The following is a 17619-nucleotide window of genomic DNA, read 5'->3' on the forward strand; positions in this document are numbered from 1 at the left end:
TTATTTTAGAGAGAATACTTACACATTTTCTTCCAGGAAATATATTGATTTAAAAACAAAACACTGAAATGTAAGTTTGAACTCTAATTTGTCCAGTGGTGAAAACATGAATAAGAGCAAAGTATGTTTTCCCTGTTTTGGATGCTTCTTAAATATAATACTTGAAAAGTATGTGACACTGAACATATAATTCACAGAACTGATATACTAGATTTCAGCAGATGAAATTACTCCTGATCTTTTACAGTGAGGGTGGTGAGGCACTGAAACAGGATGCTCAGTGATGTGGTTGATATCCCCATCCCTGGAGACTTTCAAGGCAAGGCTGGATCAGGCCCTGGGCAACCTGATCTAGCTGCGCTGTCCCTGTGCACTGCAGGGGAGTTGGACGAGATGGTCCTTAGAGGTCCCTTCCAACTCTAAGGATTCTATGATTCCAATCCTGCTATGATTCTAATCCTGCCTGCATTAGATTGTGGATGACTATTTGACTGCAGTTTTTACCTACATCAATCAGTATTTGTCACCTATCCCAAAGAGGCCTGGTTTCAATCTGTTACTTTTCTCACTGTGCAGTGGCAACAACTCAAGAAACAAAATTTGCACCTCTCTCCCTCCTTGCAGACAGACTGTTCTCAAGCCTACCAGCAAGAACTGACTTAGGACTTTTGGTCATTGCATTAACATGACAAAGTAGCAATCAGAAGGACCAACGTGATGGAAAAGGTGTTACAAAAGAGGTGGAAGGACTGGCACCATAGAAAGAGTCTACAAGGGGAGAAAAGAGTCACTTGTTTCAGAAGATTCTGGGTTTGCAGGGAAAGGCTTCCACCAAGGAGGGATCTCCAGAATAACACCCTTCCTTAGTGGTAGTCAGCCCTTAAATGAGGCCTTCTGGTCACACAGGTGAATTGCCTTCACCTGTGCTCTCAGGGCTGACTGGGTCTTTCCTCCAGGTGCTCAATCAGTGGTTCAGGCCATGACTCAGCAGTTCTCATACATATGTCTTGATAATGACAAAAGATGCTACTTGATTGTCAGAATATTTTACACAAGAAGTGGAATTGTTATGACTGTTGTTCTTTTCACAGGATGAGAAGGGGAAGTCCTGAAGCCCAAGTGGGGCTTTAAGTGGAGGAAGCAGGACAGAAGATTCACAGTCTCACCCTAACAGCACTTCCATGACTGAGAGACAATGGACACACCTGCATTGTGATCAGAAGTATGCATGAAGCTTGTCTGAGCCTATCTGACCTTACTTCAGAAATTCAGAAATTCTTGACCTCCAAGAGTTCACGTTAATATATTTGGTGTTCGTGCAGTATCTGGCATAGTGGTCCATGATCCATCACTGTGCTCACAAGGTGCTCTCTGCAGGACAGATTTCAGCCACCCTTCCCTTTGTATAGGTTCCTTTACCTGTGAATCTGAAGAGAATGCTGTGTGGACCCTGAATTCATCTCAGAAGACCCTGTAAGTATTTGGACAGCTAATTCATGCTGGTCCCTGAGCTGCTGCTGCTAGTATTAAGCTCACTAGTTAAAGCCGCTTTAGATGGATGCAGCCACAGCAAAAGTTGAATGATAAAGATTCCCAAATGTAACCAAACAAACTAGTAAACTCTGAATAAATGTATGAAATACATCATAGTAGTCACAAATTCTCCTCTTGTTCCTCTCAAGGGGAATAAATTTTGTTTAGAGCCACAAGCCAGGCCCTCTTTAACAGCATTTTGAATTTTGTGCTGCCTCACAAGTGCAAAAGGACATTAAAGCAATGGTAAATGTTCAAAAATTACTCTAGCATGGACTGTGTTAACTCACTGATATCTTTCTACCCTACCCCAAGGTCAGACATAGAGGGTGGTGCTTATATACTGTGCTTGTGCACTGTCGATATCTGGTTGAAAACAAGACATGTAGCTAGAGGATGTTGTAAAAAACCATCAACCATTCTTTTCATGTTGTAAAAGACAATAAAAAATGGAGTTGTCGATGGTAATAATCCCATCCTTGTATAAATCTCAAAAGATTGGAAACAGCATTCTTGGAAGATAAGCTTGTTCAAAGGAGCTGATCTTCCCCCAGTTCTAGCCTTATTTGTACCTGAAATCATTCATCCTTGGCTTAAAATACAATAAAATTGGATTCTACTCAGTCCAATAGGAATGGCTCTTGTTCTCAAGGTCAGACTTGGAATGGTCCATCAGATGGACGCCGCAGTTTACCTTTGCATTCCACCTACACAAGTGGTTAGGAAAGGAACTTCTTATGACTGCAGAGAAGCTGCCAGGAGAGAGCAGGGAAGCAGACAGGCAGTTCTGTGTACTGGAACTCATCCATGTGAATTTGCTTCAGCTACCATGCAATCTTGAGTAGATATAAGAAAATGACAATTTACCCAGAGAAAGGAGAGAAAAGGACATCCATGGGTTTATATCCTCACTGATGGTACATTCCTTATTGAAATTATAATTATATAGCTATACATTTATATTTTTAAGTAGATACAGTGTGTATATGTAACCAAAAATGAAATGCAAAATGAATGGCAGATCCTGATGCATATGTGTATTGTTAAACACTGATCTACTTTTGAAGATAGAAAACGGGAAAGACAATGAATTTGAAGGCTGCAAAAACATATCTGACATTGTAAATTGTATTTCACCAAATGTTTGTGTGAAAAGTAAGGCCTAGCCTGTACCTTAATGATTATCTGGTGTTTTTTTCCTATTCACGTGCAAGAAGTACTATAATATCAGCAAGAAAAAACAACATCACACGGGTCGGACTTGTATCCACCACAGAGAACATAAAAAATGAGGAGTATCTGCATAATGCAGTGTGTTGCTTACAGAAAGCTAAAGAAAGAGTAACCAGGTACAGCATGTTCTCAAATACTGTTGAGAAAGTGTTGAATGTTTATGAACATAATTTTCTAGCTTTCATTCCTTGTCATCTCTAACAAGTCGCAAGGCATGTGATGGGCCCCTGGCATACACTGATAGCCATCAAGGTTTGTTACACTGATCGGAGTGTAAGCAGAGCTCCCCAAATCGTGTCAGCTGCAGCTGAGTATCATTGTGAATCACAGATATTCTGTTAACAGCTAACACAACAGAAATTAATCACAGTGAAACACTCCACTTTATGCTGTTAAAGGTAATAGGTCTGGAATTAAAGATAATTGTGTATTAAAATGGAGTGGGTAGCTGTGTTTTGATTTAGAGATAGGAACATGTCAGGCAAGCTTGTCTGTAACAGGAGATATTCAGTGCCCTGAAGTGATGGAGGAGAAGAGCCCAGGAGAGCATTCCTCGCATTCCTGTGGCACTCGGCATATACATATGCCCCACAAAAAAAGGAAATCTTAGCACTCTGGGTTGGTAAGCTGAGCTTCAGAAAAGCTGGCACTTTCATGTAGCTGCAGGCTTGATTAATTTGAAGAAATGATACTCTCTGGATGATGAATGTGAGAAATACTTAAAACTTTTTTTTTTTTTTTTTTTTTTTTTTTTTTTTTTAGGGCAAAGGGCATTATATTTTCAATCTGTTAGTTAAAAAATGAATTCTCATAAAAACTACTACTGAGCAACATCCAGCAAGATATGGCTGGGATGTGGAGCTCTGTCTATTTGTGTCCTGTGGTCTGCCCAGAATGATCAGTATTAGCTGCAAAAATATTTTGCTGACACGTATGAGTAAGATAAGCCCAAAGAGTTATCTTTGTTGATGAACAAAATGTAGAATTTCAAGAGGTTTAGAAGAATACAGTTTGAAGACAGGGTCTGTTAGAGGGTCATCTGTGTCTAAAAGCATAAGATTTTGTCTCCTGAGACCGGAAATGTATTGTCATGTAAGAAAAAACAAAACAAAACATTCTTCATACTAATGTCCATAAATTTTCACAAATAAAGAAATAAAAATAAATGTTACAAGACCTTACTTACGATCAAATGTGTAAATCCATGTCAGTGAGTGAAAATCAATTCAATCAGATTTCCTAATGTTGGTATTATTTACATCGTATGATACGTATCAGCGAAAGGTAGATGCTGTTTATGAAAGCAAACACAGCAGTAGTTTTACATTGCCACTAAAGACACCTTAATAGCAGTTCCATGCTTAGTGTTGCTGGGCTGCTTTTGTGACGGGTTTGTGTCATGTAACAAACAGCACCAGCCCTGAGACAAGACTATTGCCCTTTATGGACCATGCTCAGGTGAGAGAAAAGTGCCTCTCGGCAGCCCCAAAAGGTGCTAGTTTGGTACCACAGAGCTCCCTTCCTTGGTTCCCTTCCTACGTGCATGGGGACAGCTGGTGGGTCAGTGGAGGTCGTTGATGGGAGGAATGGCAACAGGTGGCCTGGCCAAAGCTGCTGGCCACCCCACACAGCAGGTGGGGCTTCGGCACCCAGCTCGGAGGCTGCGTGCACCGGATGCCTCTCTGAAACTGATGGCTCTTGTGGCGTACATCCCTCGGGACAATCGAGCTCTCCTTTTTAGGATTTCAGCCTCTCAAACGATGGACGTGGGACGAGCCCCAGTCTTGGGGCTGGCTTCCCAAGCAGGCTGGCGTGCAGCCGGGCTGAGCTCGGCCCTGCTTTGGCGCAAGCCAGCTCGGGCCCAGGCATTGACCCCCCCCAGCTACTCTCAGGCGCTGCTCCTGCAGTCACCGTGCTGCCTGGGACGGGCGAGGCAGGGGTAGACCCAGCGCTGCCGGGAGCGGCCGCAGTGGGCGCGAGCCTGTGCGGACACCGCGCACAAAGCACGGGGTGCGGAGGCGGCAGCCCCCAGCGGTCCGCCCCGCCCCGGCCGGCCCGCCCCAGTCCCGCCTCCTCGAGCCAGCAACTTCCCCGTCGCCGAGACGGGCGCGGAGCCCCTAGCAGCTCGGATGGGAGGCGGCGAAGGAGCCCGTGGGGATGCGGCGGAGCGGGCCGGCGGAAGGCGCAGCGCCGGGTAGAGCGGAAGCGTGCAGCCACCGCCGGGCGCCGCCGTGCCACCGGGCGCCTCCGCGCCACCGGGGCTCGGCCGCGGCCTAATCCGGGCGGCGGCGCTGCTGAGCCGAAGTGCCGCCGGGGTCCCTGCGCCGCCTCCCTCCGCTCGCCCCGGGCCGTAGCTTCAGGCCGCGGCCGGCCGGCCGTCCTCTCCTCCGCCGTCCCTCCTTCCCTTCCGAGCCGGGCGGGAGCGGCCGCCGCGCCGGCGGAGCGAGGCGCGATGGCGTCCTACGTGGATAACAGCTTCCGCCAGGCGGTGATGAAGAACCCGGCGGAGCGGAGCCCCCAGGTAGGCGGCCCCTTCCCCGCGCCCCGGGCGTGGAGGCGGGCGGGGGCCCCGCTGCCGGCTGGGGTGTCGGGGCGCGGGTCTGCCTGCTGGGGAGGGGAGGGGAGAGGCGACGCGACACGAGGGCGTGCAACTTTCCTCCCGCTGCCCGGTTTGAGGCTGGGGAGGGACGTGCCGCCCAGGGGGTGCTTCCGGCGGGACGGACGGCGCTGATGCTGAGCCCCATCGCGGGGCGCGCAGCCCGTCCCGGCGGCGGGCGCTGCTGGGGCGCGCGGGAGCGCCTCGGCGTGAGCTCCCGCTGCTCCCGGCCGGGTGCTGCTGCCAGCTGTCTGCGGGCTAATGAGCTTTGCGCTGATCCCCCGTCGCCGTGCTCCGCGGCTAACGGTGCGAGTGAGGAGTAACTTCGCTGTGAGTTACGGTGCTATCTGCCCGATTTTCCACAGGCTCTCCCGGCGCCCTGGGAGCCCGTTGCACTCTGGTTTTTTAGGAAGAGATGTTTTTGCTGATTATTTTGGCAAGCCTCTGATTGGCTGACGACGGTTTCAAATTGGGGGCAAAGAGGAAACATTAACTTTCGGCTTGCACCCATAAGTCATTCCTCCTGCTAGGGAGACGTCATTGTGGTCATGTTATTTTTGTTCCTGTGCTCGTGGAATATGTGTGAGAAAACAAAAGCTCCCATGGAAAAGCACACTGGCTGCATGGGTGTTGTGTTTAGCCTGTCTTCTTTACACATCTTCTAGTCTCCCCATTATTTTTTTAACCTACTTCTGGAATGTGGTTTTTTTTTTTGGAGCTCAAGTTGTTCCTTTGTCCTTGTTTGACCTTTCCAAATGTCACTCCGCTCAGCACAGGAGTGATCCCTTGGTGCCCGCTGGAAGTGCAGTGTCTTGGGGAGGCTGGCAGCTGAGCCCCTGCACTGAGGCTGTTCCAGGGTGGGAGTCTTGGTGCGGTGCCCGCCCCAGGTGATTGTAGAGTAGTGGCCGTCTGCAGGTGGGGAGTGATACTGCCAGTTGCTCAAGAACCAGTCAATCGGGTCGTGGGGCCACGAGGCTGAGCTTGGGGAGCCAGCGTTTCCCCGTGACAGCTGTGAGCCTGTGCCAGGTCAGGCTGGAGCCTTGGCCCTGCCAGGCCCTGCTCTCTGCAAGGGCCAGCTGAAAAGAGCAATGAACAAGTAAGAACTGGTGCAGTGAGGAAATCAGCTGCAAAGCGGGGACAAAGCTGGTGTGAAGGGCACAGAGCTAAATTGGGAACACCAGGGCCACATTAATGTGCTAAAACTTCAAGAATCAGCAGACTGAAAGCCTGCTGTGGCAGTTGCCACAGGAAAAGAAACCCACCCTGAAATCCACAGAGCTGACTGGCCAAAAGAAGCCACAATTAGACCAGGCTGGTGGGAAATAGAGTGTGTCATCAGAATCATAGAATGGCTTAGGTTGGGAGGGACCTTAAAGATCACGGAACTCCAACCCCCTGCTGTGAGCAGGGCTGCCACTAGTGAGATCAGGCTGCCCAGGAATGGGGCATCTGTAACTTATCTGGGCAGCCTGTTCAAGCACTGGGAGCTGGGGCTCAGGCATGCTTGCCCAGTGCAGCCGGTAGAGAGAGGGCCCTCTGCTCCTGTCAACCCACTGTCCACAGTTGTGTTGTTGGCCAATCCTCTGGTGCTTGTTTTCCACTCTGGAAGTAGTCTTAGCTTTATCTTACAGTGGTATTGGAATTCAAGAGAAATGTAGCTATGAGTGATATTTCTGTAATGCGGCTATCTCTGTAATGCAGTTATCAAGTGAAATGGGAAAAAAAAACCAACAAAAAAAACAACGAAAGAAGTTTCTGCATGAAGACACAAGGACCTTGTTTTTTCTTGCTCCCTGAAAGTGGCTTTTTACTGTCCCTGTTTCCCTCTCCCTGTGATTTTGTTCCTTTGCTGTCTTGTGAAGATAGTTATTTTTGGCTTTTGGGATCTCATTAGGTCAAGTCATTGAGAGCTGACAGAGTGTTGGGAAGAGAAAATATATTTATTGTCTTCATGTCAGTACAGGAAATAATATGACAGCAGTGTTAGTATCATACTCACCGCCTGCTCATGTTAACCAACTCAATGGGCTCAGCTTCTCCCAAATTAGGGAGATGTGAATTTGCATCTGACATTACTACTCTGCCCTCTGCCAATTTAGCAAAATGTCTTCACTGCAGGCTCAGAGCAAGGAGTGGAGTGACAGCAGCACAGTGAGCACTTAGGTGTAGGTATGGCTTCAGTGACTGTTAGAGCTGATGTAATCTGTTGGAGAAAGCAAACTAAGCTGCATGAATGTGTGTAGTGCAAAAGCCTCTCTGCAATTTTGGACAGGACTGATTTTTTTTTTTTGGAAGGCAAACAATTCTGCAACTGCTTTGGGAAGTTCTTAGCACTATCCGTCTTCTGTGTGTCCTTGTTTAAAAGTTTCTCTGAGTTCTGCATATTACAACTCAACACTCCATTGACTAGAACTCTAAATAAAAAAAAGGAACTGTACATAGCCTGTACTTAAGTATGTCTGTTGTGTAACAGAGCTCTCCGCTTTAATTGCTTTATTAAACTATTTGTTTTCTCTTTGAAGACTTGAACTGCAAAGTTAATTTAACTACTTTGGGGAATCTAACTTCTAAATGTTCATAAATTACAAATGGTTTTATGCCCTCGAGCTGTGACTAATAGCAATCTACTTCTTTTTCTTCTAAATGTCATCTTATATGAAATTTTATAGCTTTAACTCCTATCAAAACTATCAAAAAATTTCCTATTAGCTTCACAGACTGCCTCAGAGTGCATGCAGTTCTGTACTGGAGGAGTTTAACCTAAAAAAAACCCCACAAACCCATGACAGGGCTCTTTTCTCTTTGCAGTAAGAGAACCAGCGCTAATCCCTCTCTGCCTTAGCAGCTCATTTGCATCACATGGTATGCAAGGAGCTCCCTACCTCAGAATCTCCACATACTGGCTCACTGTTTGCATGCTGCACAGTGATGTCTGCAGGAAGGGCAGTTTCAATGTATGTATGCCTTAGATATATGTTTGGTGCTGCAAGTTTCCTTCTGGAAGCTGTTGATGTGCTTTGGTCCAGCAGTAAGAAGCCACAGGGGTATCATGACACTGGGCTGTCTTAGGCAAGGGCAGCGCTGTTGGTGCCCTGGGCTGGGTGCTGGCATGTTGTCATGTGTCGGAAGGCACCGGAGCAGGATGCCACTGCTGGGCAGATGTTCCCTTCTCCAGTTCTTGGGAGGAACAGTGGTTTAATTATAGGATGTACCTTGGCTTTTTCCAAATAATCTTTCAGCTTGTTCTTCAGTGGTGTTATTTTTAACTTGTAGCCACTGATAGTGTGTCTGTGTGCAATGCCAAGATAAGCCAGAAATGAATATATCCTCCTTGCTATAGTGATCTCTTAGCAAATAAACAATGGGGTCATAGCAGATAAGTGCTTCATGTGTGAGTCCAATGTAAGGGAGTAGATTCAAGTTTCTTGTGTGTGTGCCAAATGCATGTGAGAATATTTGTTAGCATCCTCAGAACAGTGTCTGAACTGGCACTATCTTTTGGTGTCTGGGCCATACTTGGAACCTAAATCACTTGGTCTGTTCAGCCCAGAGCAGTGGAGCTGAGGGGAGGCCTGATGGTGGCTGCAGCTCCTCACAGGGAGCGGAGGGCAATGCTGAGCTCTGCCCTCAGTGACAGGGCCCAAGGGAGCGGCATGGAGCTGTGTCAGGGGAGGGGCAGCTGGGGGTTAGGGAAAGGGTTTGCACCAGAGGGTGGTGGGCATGGAACAGGCTGCCCAGGGTAGAGGGCACGGCCCCAAGCTGCCAGAATTCAAGGAGCATTTGGATACTGCTCTTGATACCACTCTCGGACATAGGGTTTGGATTTTGGGTGGACTGTGTGGAGCCGGAGGTTGGACTTGATGACCCTTGGGAATCCCTTCCAACTCTGGATGTTCTGTCATTCTGTCATAACTGGGAAGATGGATGCAGATAGCAGGAAGAAGTTAGGACACAGATGTGCCTTGGCCATAGTTGTTTTTCTTGTCACATTTCAGCCTGTTACTGGGAGAATAAAAAGCCAAAATGAGAATTTGGAAAAGCGTGGCCTGTACCCCGCAGAGCAAGGGATGTGTTTCGTAGGGAAATAAGTTACACTTCTACTTCAGAGGGATTCTGTACTTTTTCTCTTACTGTTTACTCTTGAGCTACATAGTATTTTGCAACAAAATATCCTACTGAACAAGTGTAACTCTACCGATGGGCCTTCTTGTGCCTGATAACCTGGAGTGCAAGCCCTTGCCTAGCTCACATTCTTTCTTGAAACCTCACTCATCTCGGTCTGTCAGAAAGGTTCAGGAATGTCTGATTCAGAACTTACACCATAAATTTCCATGTGCTTCCTGAAGCTGAAGACTCGTGCTGTAACACACTGCTCAGTTGTCTGCATGTTCCTGCAGAAAATCCCTTTATTTCTAGGCCTTTCTGAAGGACGATGCGTTTTCCATTGCTGTTCACATCTTTGTTGCTAAGAGTTTTGACAATAAGAATGTAGAAGTTTGATTTTTTTTTTTAATTTTACTTTTTTTGCATTAATCCTACCCCATAGCAGTGCCATTCCTCCGTGCTTGTGTGGATTTCTGTGTTGTGCAGCATTGAGCTTCACTGCTGCCTGCAAAGCCCTGGTCACAATCAGAGCACCTTCATCTGCAGGGCAGAAACAGCTGATCTGAAGCCTTATCCTGAACATGTGCCTGCTTTCTCATTGCATCAGCAGGTCGTGGCTGGGGTAGCTGGACAAATCCAAGCTAAATGGGATCTTGAACTTGGAAATTCACAATTTAGCTGTAGCAGTGGGCATGGTGAATGCTGAAGCTGGCTAGAAGCAAATCTGTCAGCTGAGCTGCAAAGGCAGAAAGGGCTTAGTTCGTTCTTGCTGTGGAAGCAGCAACAGATCAGTGGTGTACAAGCATTTCCCCAAAATCATGTTTTCCCCCTCAGGAGGGAGGCACATTGTTCCATGGTCTGGTCATAGAAAACACTTTGTACCTGTGGAGGGAGAAGAGAAAAAGATTTAAATGTTTCCTCAGATGATGTTGTGTATTTTACACCAATTGTAAGGCAGATTAGCTAAAGTGTTTGAAAAACAGCTACTGTTTTTTCAATTCCAGGTCTTTGAAAGTCTTTATACTTACTCAAATTATTAATGAATGGTAGCTACTCGCTCATTCTGATGAATCTCTGATTTTATTTTGATGTTTTTTTTTCCTAAATCAAGATGCTGCTACTTGATCTATTGCTGTTGTTCAAGAACAACCATATGTACACTGAACGGCTGGTGCAGGAATTCTGACTTCCTCATTGAGGGCTTCATGAGAAAATGTATTTTGGCTTGTGTCTTGGGAACTTTCCCACAGTAGGAGATCTAATTTTTTCAAGGTATTGTTTGGGAATTCAAAAGGAGCGCTGGCAGAAAGATAGCTCCACAAAGAGCCTTTGTGAGAGGCAGCCTAGCCTGTGCACTACTCACTGCCGCCAGCGTTGCAGATTTAATTTGCTGGGTATATTTTGTGTGAAAGGATGCATTTTAGTAAGTCTCAAAATGGAAGTGGTGCTCCACTTTGCTTCTTCAGAACTTTGTGGTGTTTGCCACTTCTCTTGAAAGCAAGGAGAGAGAGGAGCTCTATTGCAGAGCTTTTCTTAGGGCTTTGTTTTGGAGTTGAGATAAGCTGTTTAGTCTCTGTGCAGCTCTGTTATGCACATATATCTGTAGATACATTCCTTTGTGTGGCTCTCTATTGTCTGACCTGAATAAAAGTGATTTAATATCTGGTTTTCAGCAGTTCTGAAGTATTCTGACTAAATAATGAGCAGTATATGTATCATTACCTGATTAAAACACTGGAGGAAAAAGATGAAGTTTAAATATTTCAGTGATCACGGGGGAAAAAAAGAATTGCCTTTATTTTTGATCACTGACAAAATGAAGGAGGTTTTCTATACTAAAATTTTTCTGGATAACAAGATTTCCACATTTTTGCCTTATTTTTTTAAGGATACTCCTGTGTCCCAGCAAATATTCTGCTTGTTCTGTAGTCGATGGGAAAATTACTGGTAGCCTTTTCCATTTGAAATTAGTCATTCAGACTTCATGTCCTATTAACCAAAAAATAAATAAATACTTAGGGAAGTGAGATAGGATGTTATGCAAATGTGGTTTGTAAACAGTTGATGGAAAACTAAGGCTGTACCACCAACACAGTTGGAAGAACCTTCTGTTTGACATTGGGCTTATTTAACCAGGAGGTGGAATCTTTTCTGGTGCATTGTATTTTTCTAGTGACAAAGCTTGTTTAGGAGCTTTGTTTCTCATGCCGATGTCTTCTGCTGCCTCATTTGTGCTGATCTGCCTGTTTGTGAGGCCAGAATATAAACAGGATAAGTGATACAATCTTGTTAGCTGAACAAAAGAGAAATGACTTACTCCAGGAGGTGGGGTGAGGCTTTTTCTCACTGAGATCTGGGTGGTGCAATAATGTGGTTTAGATTATGGCTTCAAATGTTGGTGTTGGTGCAACTAGAATTGTGAAGGCTTGTGTTATAAGGTGGAGAGTAAATGCTTATGGCTGTGTGTAGGAAACTCTGAGCAGCCTAACCTCCACAGAGTGTACAGTGCTCTGTTTTCAGACACTTTCTTCAAGTATATTAAAAAAAAAAAAAAAAGGAATATTACAAAGTATTTATTCTTGGTGCAATTCCTAATTGCCCAGAGGCGTGGTGGATGCCCTGTCCCTGGAGACATCCAAGGTCAGGCTGGCCAGGGCTCTGAGCATTCTAATGTAGCTCTAGGTGTCCCTGTTCGTTGTAGGGGGGTTGGTCTAGATGACCTTTAAGGGTCCCTTCCAACTCAAAAGATCCTATGATTCTAAAATCAGACTGTTTCTTGAACTAATGATGCGAACAAGGTATGGTAGTTCTTGAGAGAGCTCTTCTGTCTTTGTATGCTGTACTGGACATTAGCCTCAGAGGAAACCTTTGTGAGAACTCTTCTTGGTAGGTGTTTGTTCCCCCATTACTGTAAAGCAATGGTAAGAAACTTGGCTAGCAACACTATCTTTGTGTACATTGTATTGAGTGAGTAACATGCTAATGCCTGATAGACTCTGTGTGCTTAATACTCATTCTTGACTGTGTTTGCATTGCTGCGCTGTAGACAGCTGAGAAATGGATGCTGGGGGCTCTTTCAGAGGGAAATGAAGGTGTAAAGGGAACCTTCTTTTGTTGGTATGCATGTTGAGTGACATGCACGCTTTTCTGTTTCTTATCTGTTGGGACATACCTACAATGCAGACCCTACCTTGTTTCTGTTTTGCCTTTGAGATGAGTGCTTCATCCTGTTAGGAAACTGTCTCTTCACCTGCACAGAACATTGTCCCAAAATAATTAATCTCACCGAGATCAGCAGCACGTCGCACTCATGTGGGCAGCCAGCAGGAAGTCGAATGGCTGTGCTGGCTTCAGCTTTGTCAGAAGGAGTATCAGAATACACAGCAGTAAATATTTAGCTGTATTGTGAATGGATGGAGCGTGTCTTGGCCGCATGCTGTTGCAGATCTCTGTACCCTCTGTCAGCATCCCTGCAGACACCACCAGTGCCCCTGTCCAGTGTGAACAGGGCATGCTGCCCACACTGGTTTGCAGGAAGGTGGAGTGGCTGGTGGGAAAGGAGCAGCCTTATTTATGTAGCTATGTCAGCATTTTGGCATCATGGCCTGTTGATGTGTGGTGGCTCTGGTGTTTTGGATGCCTGGTGCTGCTGAAGCATACTGTGTTGCTGAGACGTCTTATGTTGTGGGGCTTCTTGCAACCCCATTTGGATGCTGAAAGATGCAGTGACCTGGTTGGTACTGACGTGAGTTGTGATTTCCTGGTAAAGGTGGCTAATGAGTGGCCACTTCCCTGCTGGCAGCAGTAAATGGCCCATTGATTGAAGTTATCTTCATACTGTGCCTTTGTAAAATATTCATTTAGCTTGTGGATAAAATAAAGTCTGAGGGTATAAAGAAGCACAGTTTGATTGGATTGCTTCCTCTCTGGCTGTAGTCTCAAAGGAATACAAAAAAAAAAATGGGAGTTATAGTTTATGGAGGATGGTCAATGGAACAAGAAATGAGATTTTGCACCAGTTTGCTGTAAGTGCTGGTTATGTGCTCTGATTTATTAAACTCTTCTTTATTGGTGCAATGGCTAAGTATTTTCTGGGATATGCTCCCAGCTACAGAGGTAGTGAGTAGTCAGTAAAGACTGAATAAAGCAGTTTTCACTGTGAATTATGGACAGGTAATTGTGAACGTCTCTGTCTGAGTTGCATTTCATGTTCTCTGTCGATGCACGGTATATGCTTCTAGACAGTGCACCAGATTTGTCGGAGATCATGTCTGTGAGCACCCTGCTCTGAGAACTGAGAGTCTCTTCCTGTGCGATGCCAGTGTGGAGCCGTGTGCTGACCAGGAGGGCTGTAGTGAGGGTAAAGGCGTCTCCAGCATTGTTGCACTGCTCTGTGGCTGCTGGGAACCGCTAATTAGGGCTGATGTCTTGTTTTCATTTGTGATGATTTACTTGGACCATGCCAGCTCCTTGGTCATAGGCTGCTTAATGACTATCAGATGGCAGCACAGCTCAAGCTCAGCTGTTAAAAATGATTTGGAGCGACAACACTGAGGAAAGAGTAATTGATGCAGAGGTTTTCAGAGGGGGAGGAGAGGAGTTTATTGCATCTCTGCTGTGTCTGAGGTAGCAGTTTGTTTTAGTGTTGCTAGCTCTTATTCTGCTAGACACGGCACTGATGGATAACTGCTCTCACATTGCTCCTAAATTCTCTTGAAGAAGCTTGTAAGGCTTTTTGCTATGAGTTATCCTAAATAAGTCTCTGTTCAGTAGCTGAACAATATCTAGACAACTGGATATTTCTGGAAGATAGTGGTTATGTATGGGATGTGGTGGTGTACAAAAATGCTTTGTTAGCTTTATAAAGCAGCATTTAGTGACTGGGGCAGAGAATCTTGAGATTTGCGGCAGCATGCTACTGGTCTGCATGGGAAGATGGTGTATTTCTGAATGCCCAGGTGGAACGTGAATCCTTTTTCCATTTCTCCCTTCTTACTCTTTGTACCTAGCCTCATGCTGCGGTTTAATCTCTGTCCTAATAATTCAATGACTTCTGGTTTTTCCCTTTCTAAACCCCTGTTGGTAGTTTTTAATTTTGTACCTTAAAGTAACCACCTCCTGTATTATTAGAATACTTAGAAACACTCAGGTGGTCTTGGCTAATGCTTTCATTCATGTGTATTAATTTTGGAGTGGGAAGAAAATTCCTCTTTACTTATGAAGTACTATACAGTGTATATTATAGAAAATACTGTCCACTTGTAGAAGAAATGTAGAAATACCCTCAGTACATCCTCATTTGAATTGGCATATGCCAAACCTTTAACTGTGTAGGGCCGATGAACTAACTTTGCTTTTTAAGGTCTGGTGTTCTTATGTGAATGAATATTCTATGTGAATGTAAAAGAAAAGTTTTTTTTTTTTAAAAAAAAAGCTTTTCATGCATTCTGTCTTAGCTGGCCAGTAAATGAACATTCAGCTGTGACGAAAGTAGCACAGTTTGCAGAGACACAGCCTGGTTTATACCCAGGCAGGCTGCTGTTGACATTGGCCCACATCTCAGCACAGGAGTTCCCTTACACATCTCTTAAACAAAGGGGGTTTGTTTGGAACAGGTGCTCTAATGGCTGCCCTGGCCTTTAGAAATAGTTCTTAGGTGAGGTAGCACTGCAGCTAACTGTAGGTAGTTTCATAAGGCATTTTGGTTTTTTGCATAATTTTTTCTGTTTTCTTCCCTCAAAAAAGCTATCTTGGTGATAGCTTCATGATGCTTACTTCCCCTTACACAGCTGTTTATTTTTAGAAGGTGCTTGTCACAATTTGACAGGCCGGCATGCGGCTGACACCTCTGCAGCTAGACAGCTGCTAAAATGCAGTTCCCAAGATGACTTTTTAAACTGCATGTAATGAATTAATGCCTACTTTGGCTGTTCCATGGTGCTCTTAGTTGCAGTAGGAAATATGCAGCTTGAACTTGGCAGCTCTGCCAAATCTTTGAAAGGGTAGTAAAAATGAGATACTCATATTAAATACTGAAACTATACTATAATGCATTAAGTGCAGTTAATGTGTTAGACTGGGCATTAGAGTACCTTGTGAGTTGCATGAGCACGTGGAAAGACTTGCATTTAATTTACTCATAGTAGCAAAAGATGATTCTAAATCAGTATGTTGTAAATAGAGCTAGGAGATGAAGTAGCAGTGCCAGTGTCTTGTCCTGGTAAGACGAGCTAGTTCCGCACTACATTGCTTTAGGGAAGTTTGTACAAGTGTTATCCAATATCTTGCTTGATTTCTTTCTGATTCCTTCTATTTTTTGGATGTCTTGTTTTGGATTTATCTGGAAGCTAAGTCAGGGTGAGCTTTCCTCCAAAACTGCTACTTGTTGTGGGTTTCTGGCATGTCCTCTCCCTGCTCCTTCCCAAGAGGAACTGTACAGAAAGTATTTTTCCACTGTGAAGCACAGATCCTCAGCTCTGCAGGTTTCAGGCTCTGCTGACTGTGGCTTACATTGTTTTTGGAAGTGAAGCAGAACTGTTTTTTCATCATCTCTTGGTGTCCATATCAGTTATACAAGTGATTAAAATGCAAAAGACGCTAACTGCTTTATTGGAAAGCATTACAGCTTTGAACAGTGTCCATGTGTGGGTTGGGGTTTGGAGGCATAGGAACTTGGACTCTATCCTGTTTGGCAGGGTTCATTTCCTATGTGGAGTTTCAGACCATTGAGTCATAGGATGGTTTGGGCTGGTACGGACCTCAAAGCCCACCCAGTCCCAACCCCCTCTGCCATGGGCAGGGCTGCCCCCCACCAGCTCAGACTGCCCGGGGCCCCATCCAGACTGGCCCTGAGCACCTCCAGGGTTGGGGCACCCTCAGCTCTTTGGGTAGCTGTGCCAGTGCCTCACCACCCTCTGAGTAAAGAGTTTCCTCCTAATGTCTAATGTAAATCTCCCCTCTTTTAGTTTAAACCCTAACCCTTGTCCTGTCACTATCATACAGTGTAAAAAGTTGGTTTCCCTTCTGTTTATAAGCTCCCTTTAAGTAGTGGAAAGTTGTAATGACTTTATTTTAGGCTGGAATATATATGTATATGGGAGAAATGCTCAGTCATTCTGTATACTTAGACCTACCATTTAGAGGCATGGTCTTGCTACCAACATCACTTTGTCTCTCCCATATTAGAGGAGATGAGAATGCAGAGCCCAAGGTCATGAAATACATAGGGCTTTTTGCTAATTCTATGTTAGGAAGAGGTTTTTGCTCCCCCCCCCCCATGTACAAACAAAAGGCATTTTCTTCAACCAGTCTTCTGAGAGAGTGTGGTAATTCTGAGGGCAGTAAAGATGTGGGATAGAAGTCCACTGAATGCTTTTGATGAAATAACTGCTTTTGTGGTGGCTGGAGTTCAGTGCAAGGTCTTAAATGCTGAGCTAATTTCTTGCACAGTGCTGCTTAGTCATTCAAGCTTGTGCTGTTCTGCTCATGCAGCACTGACTGAACTCCTATATCTCTGGTGTGACCACTTAAGGCAATCAGTGCCCTAGAGTACTCTTGAGGAATAGACATTACTCTAAGGAATTTAAAAGTAAGCTATAATTGAAGTCAAAATTAAAAATCTTTAACTAAGCAAATGCCCTGCTGCCAAGTCTTCTTGTTGTGGTTGCTATTTTTTTGCATTTAAACCTACGTACTTACTGAGTCTGATGACCAGTGACTCCTCCTGTTTGTGAGTGTGTTATAATGACTGACATGTACTCTACAGTGACTGTTTGGCCATTTGGCTTGGTTTTGTATTGTTTTGTTCTTCCATATGCAGTAAACTTGTGTTTGAAAATCAGGACTGTCAACAGTAGTGGAACTTCTTGTGAACTTCATGTCCCTGTACCTGGCTGCTTTGTAACTTTTTATAATGGACATGATTTGTATTCAGTACTTTCTATTTGCTTTTAAGAGACTTTGCAGTCTGTTGCCTTGAACAGGTTTCAAGAAAACAAATCTGTGAGTTTAATTGTTGCTATTTGACAACCTCATTCTCAGTGTGCAGCACTGTTTGAAAGAGTCTTATGGAACCAGCTTTGTGCACATAAAACTTCTCTTAGCTGTTACAGTTTGGAAGTACTGACCAGACTGATTTAAATTTACTCCAACAG

The 17619-nt window shown here is 44.9% G+C and overlaps 2 protein-coding genes across 5 annotated transcripts in view; both read left to right on the forward strand.

Moving 5' to 3' along the window:
• The window catches only part of FNIP2 (folliculin interacting protein 2), a 92853-nt gene extending 90849 nt beyond the window's left edge, over positions 1-2004 (forward strand). The window contains exon 18 of the mRNA XM_021396695.1: positions 1092-2004. The gene's annotated coding sequence lies outside the window, so the exon portion shown is untranslated. The remainder of the gene's footprint in view (positions 1-1091) is intronic.
• RAPGEF2 (Rap guanine nucleotide exchange factor 2) overlaps positions 4846-17619 on the forward strand; it is a 179802-nt gene continuing 167028 nt past the window's right edge. For 2 of the 4 annotated variants that reach the window (XM_021396683.1, XM_021396685.1), the window contains exon 1: positions 4847-5287. In XM_021396683.1, coding sequence (XP_021252358.1) covers positions 5219-5287 — 69 coding nt within the window. In that variant the 5' untranslated portion in view covers positions 4847-5218. Of the gene's footprint in view, positions 5288-17619 lie in introns of all 4 variants that reach the window. The other 2 variants (XM_021396687.1, XM_021396684.1) reach the window with 2 other exon arrangements.

The sequence above is a fragment of the Numida meleagris genome, chromosome 4, assembly GCF_002078875.1.
Source record: "Numida meleagris isolate 19003 breed g44 Domestic line chromosome 4, NumMel1.0, whole genome shotgun sequence".
NCBI classification, from domain to species: domain Eukaryota; kingdom Metazoa; phylum Chordata; class Aves; order Galliformes; family Numididae; genus Numida; species Numida meleagris.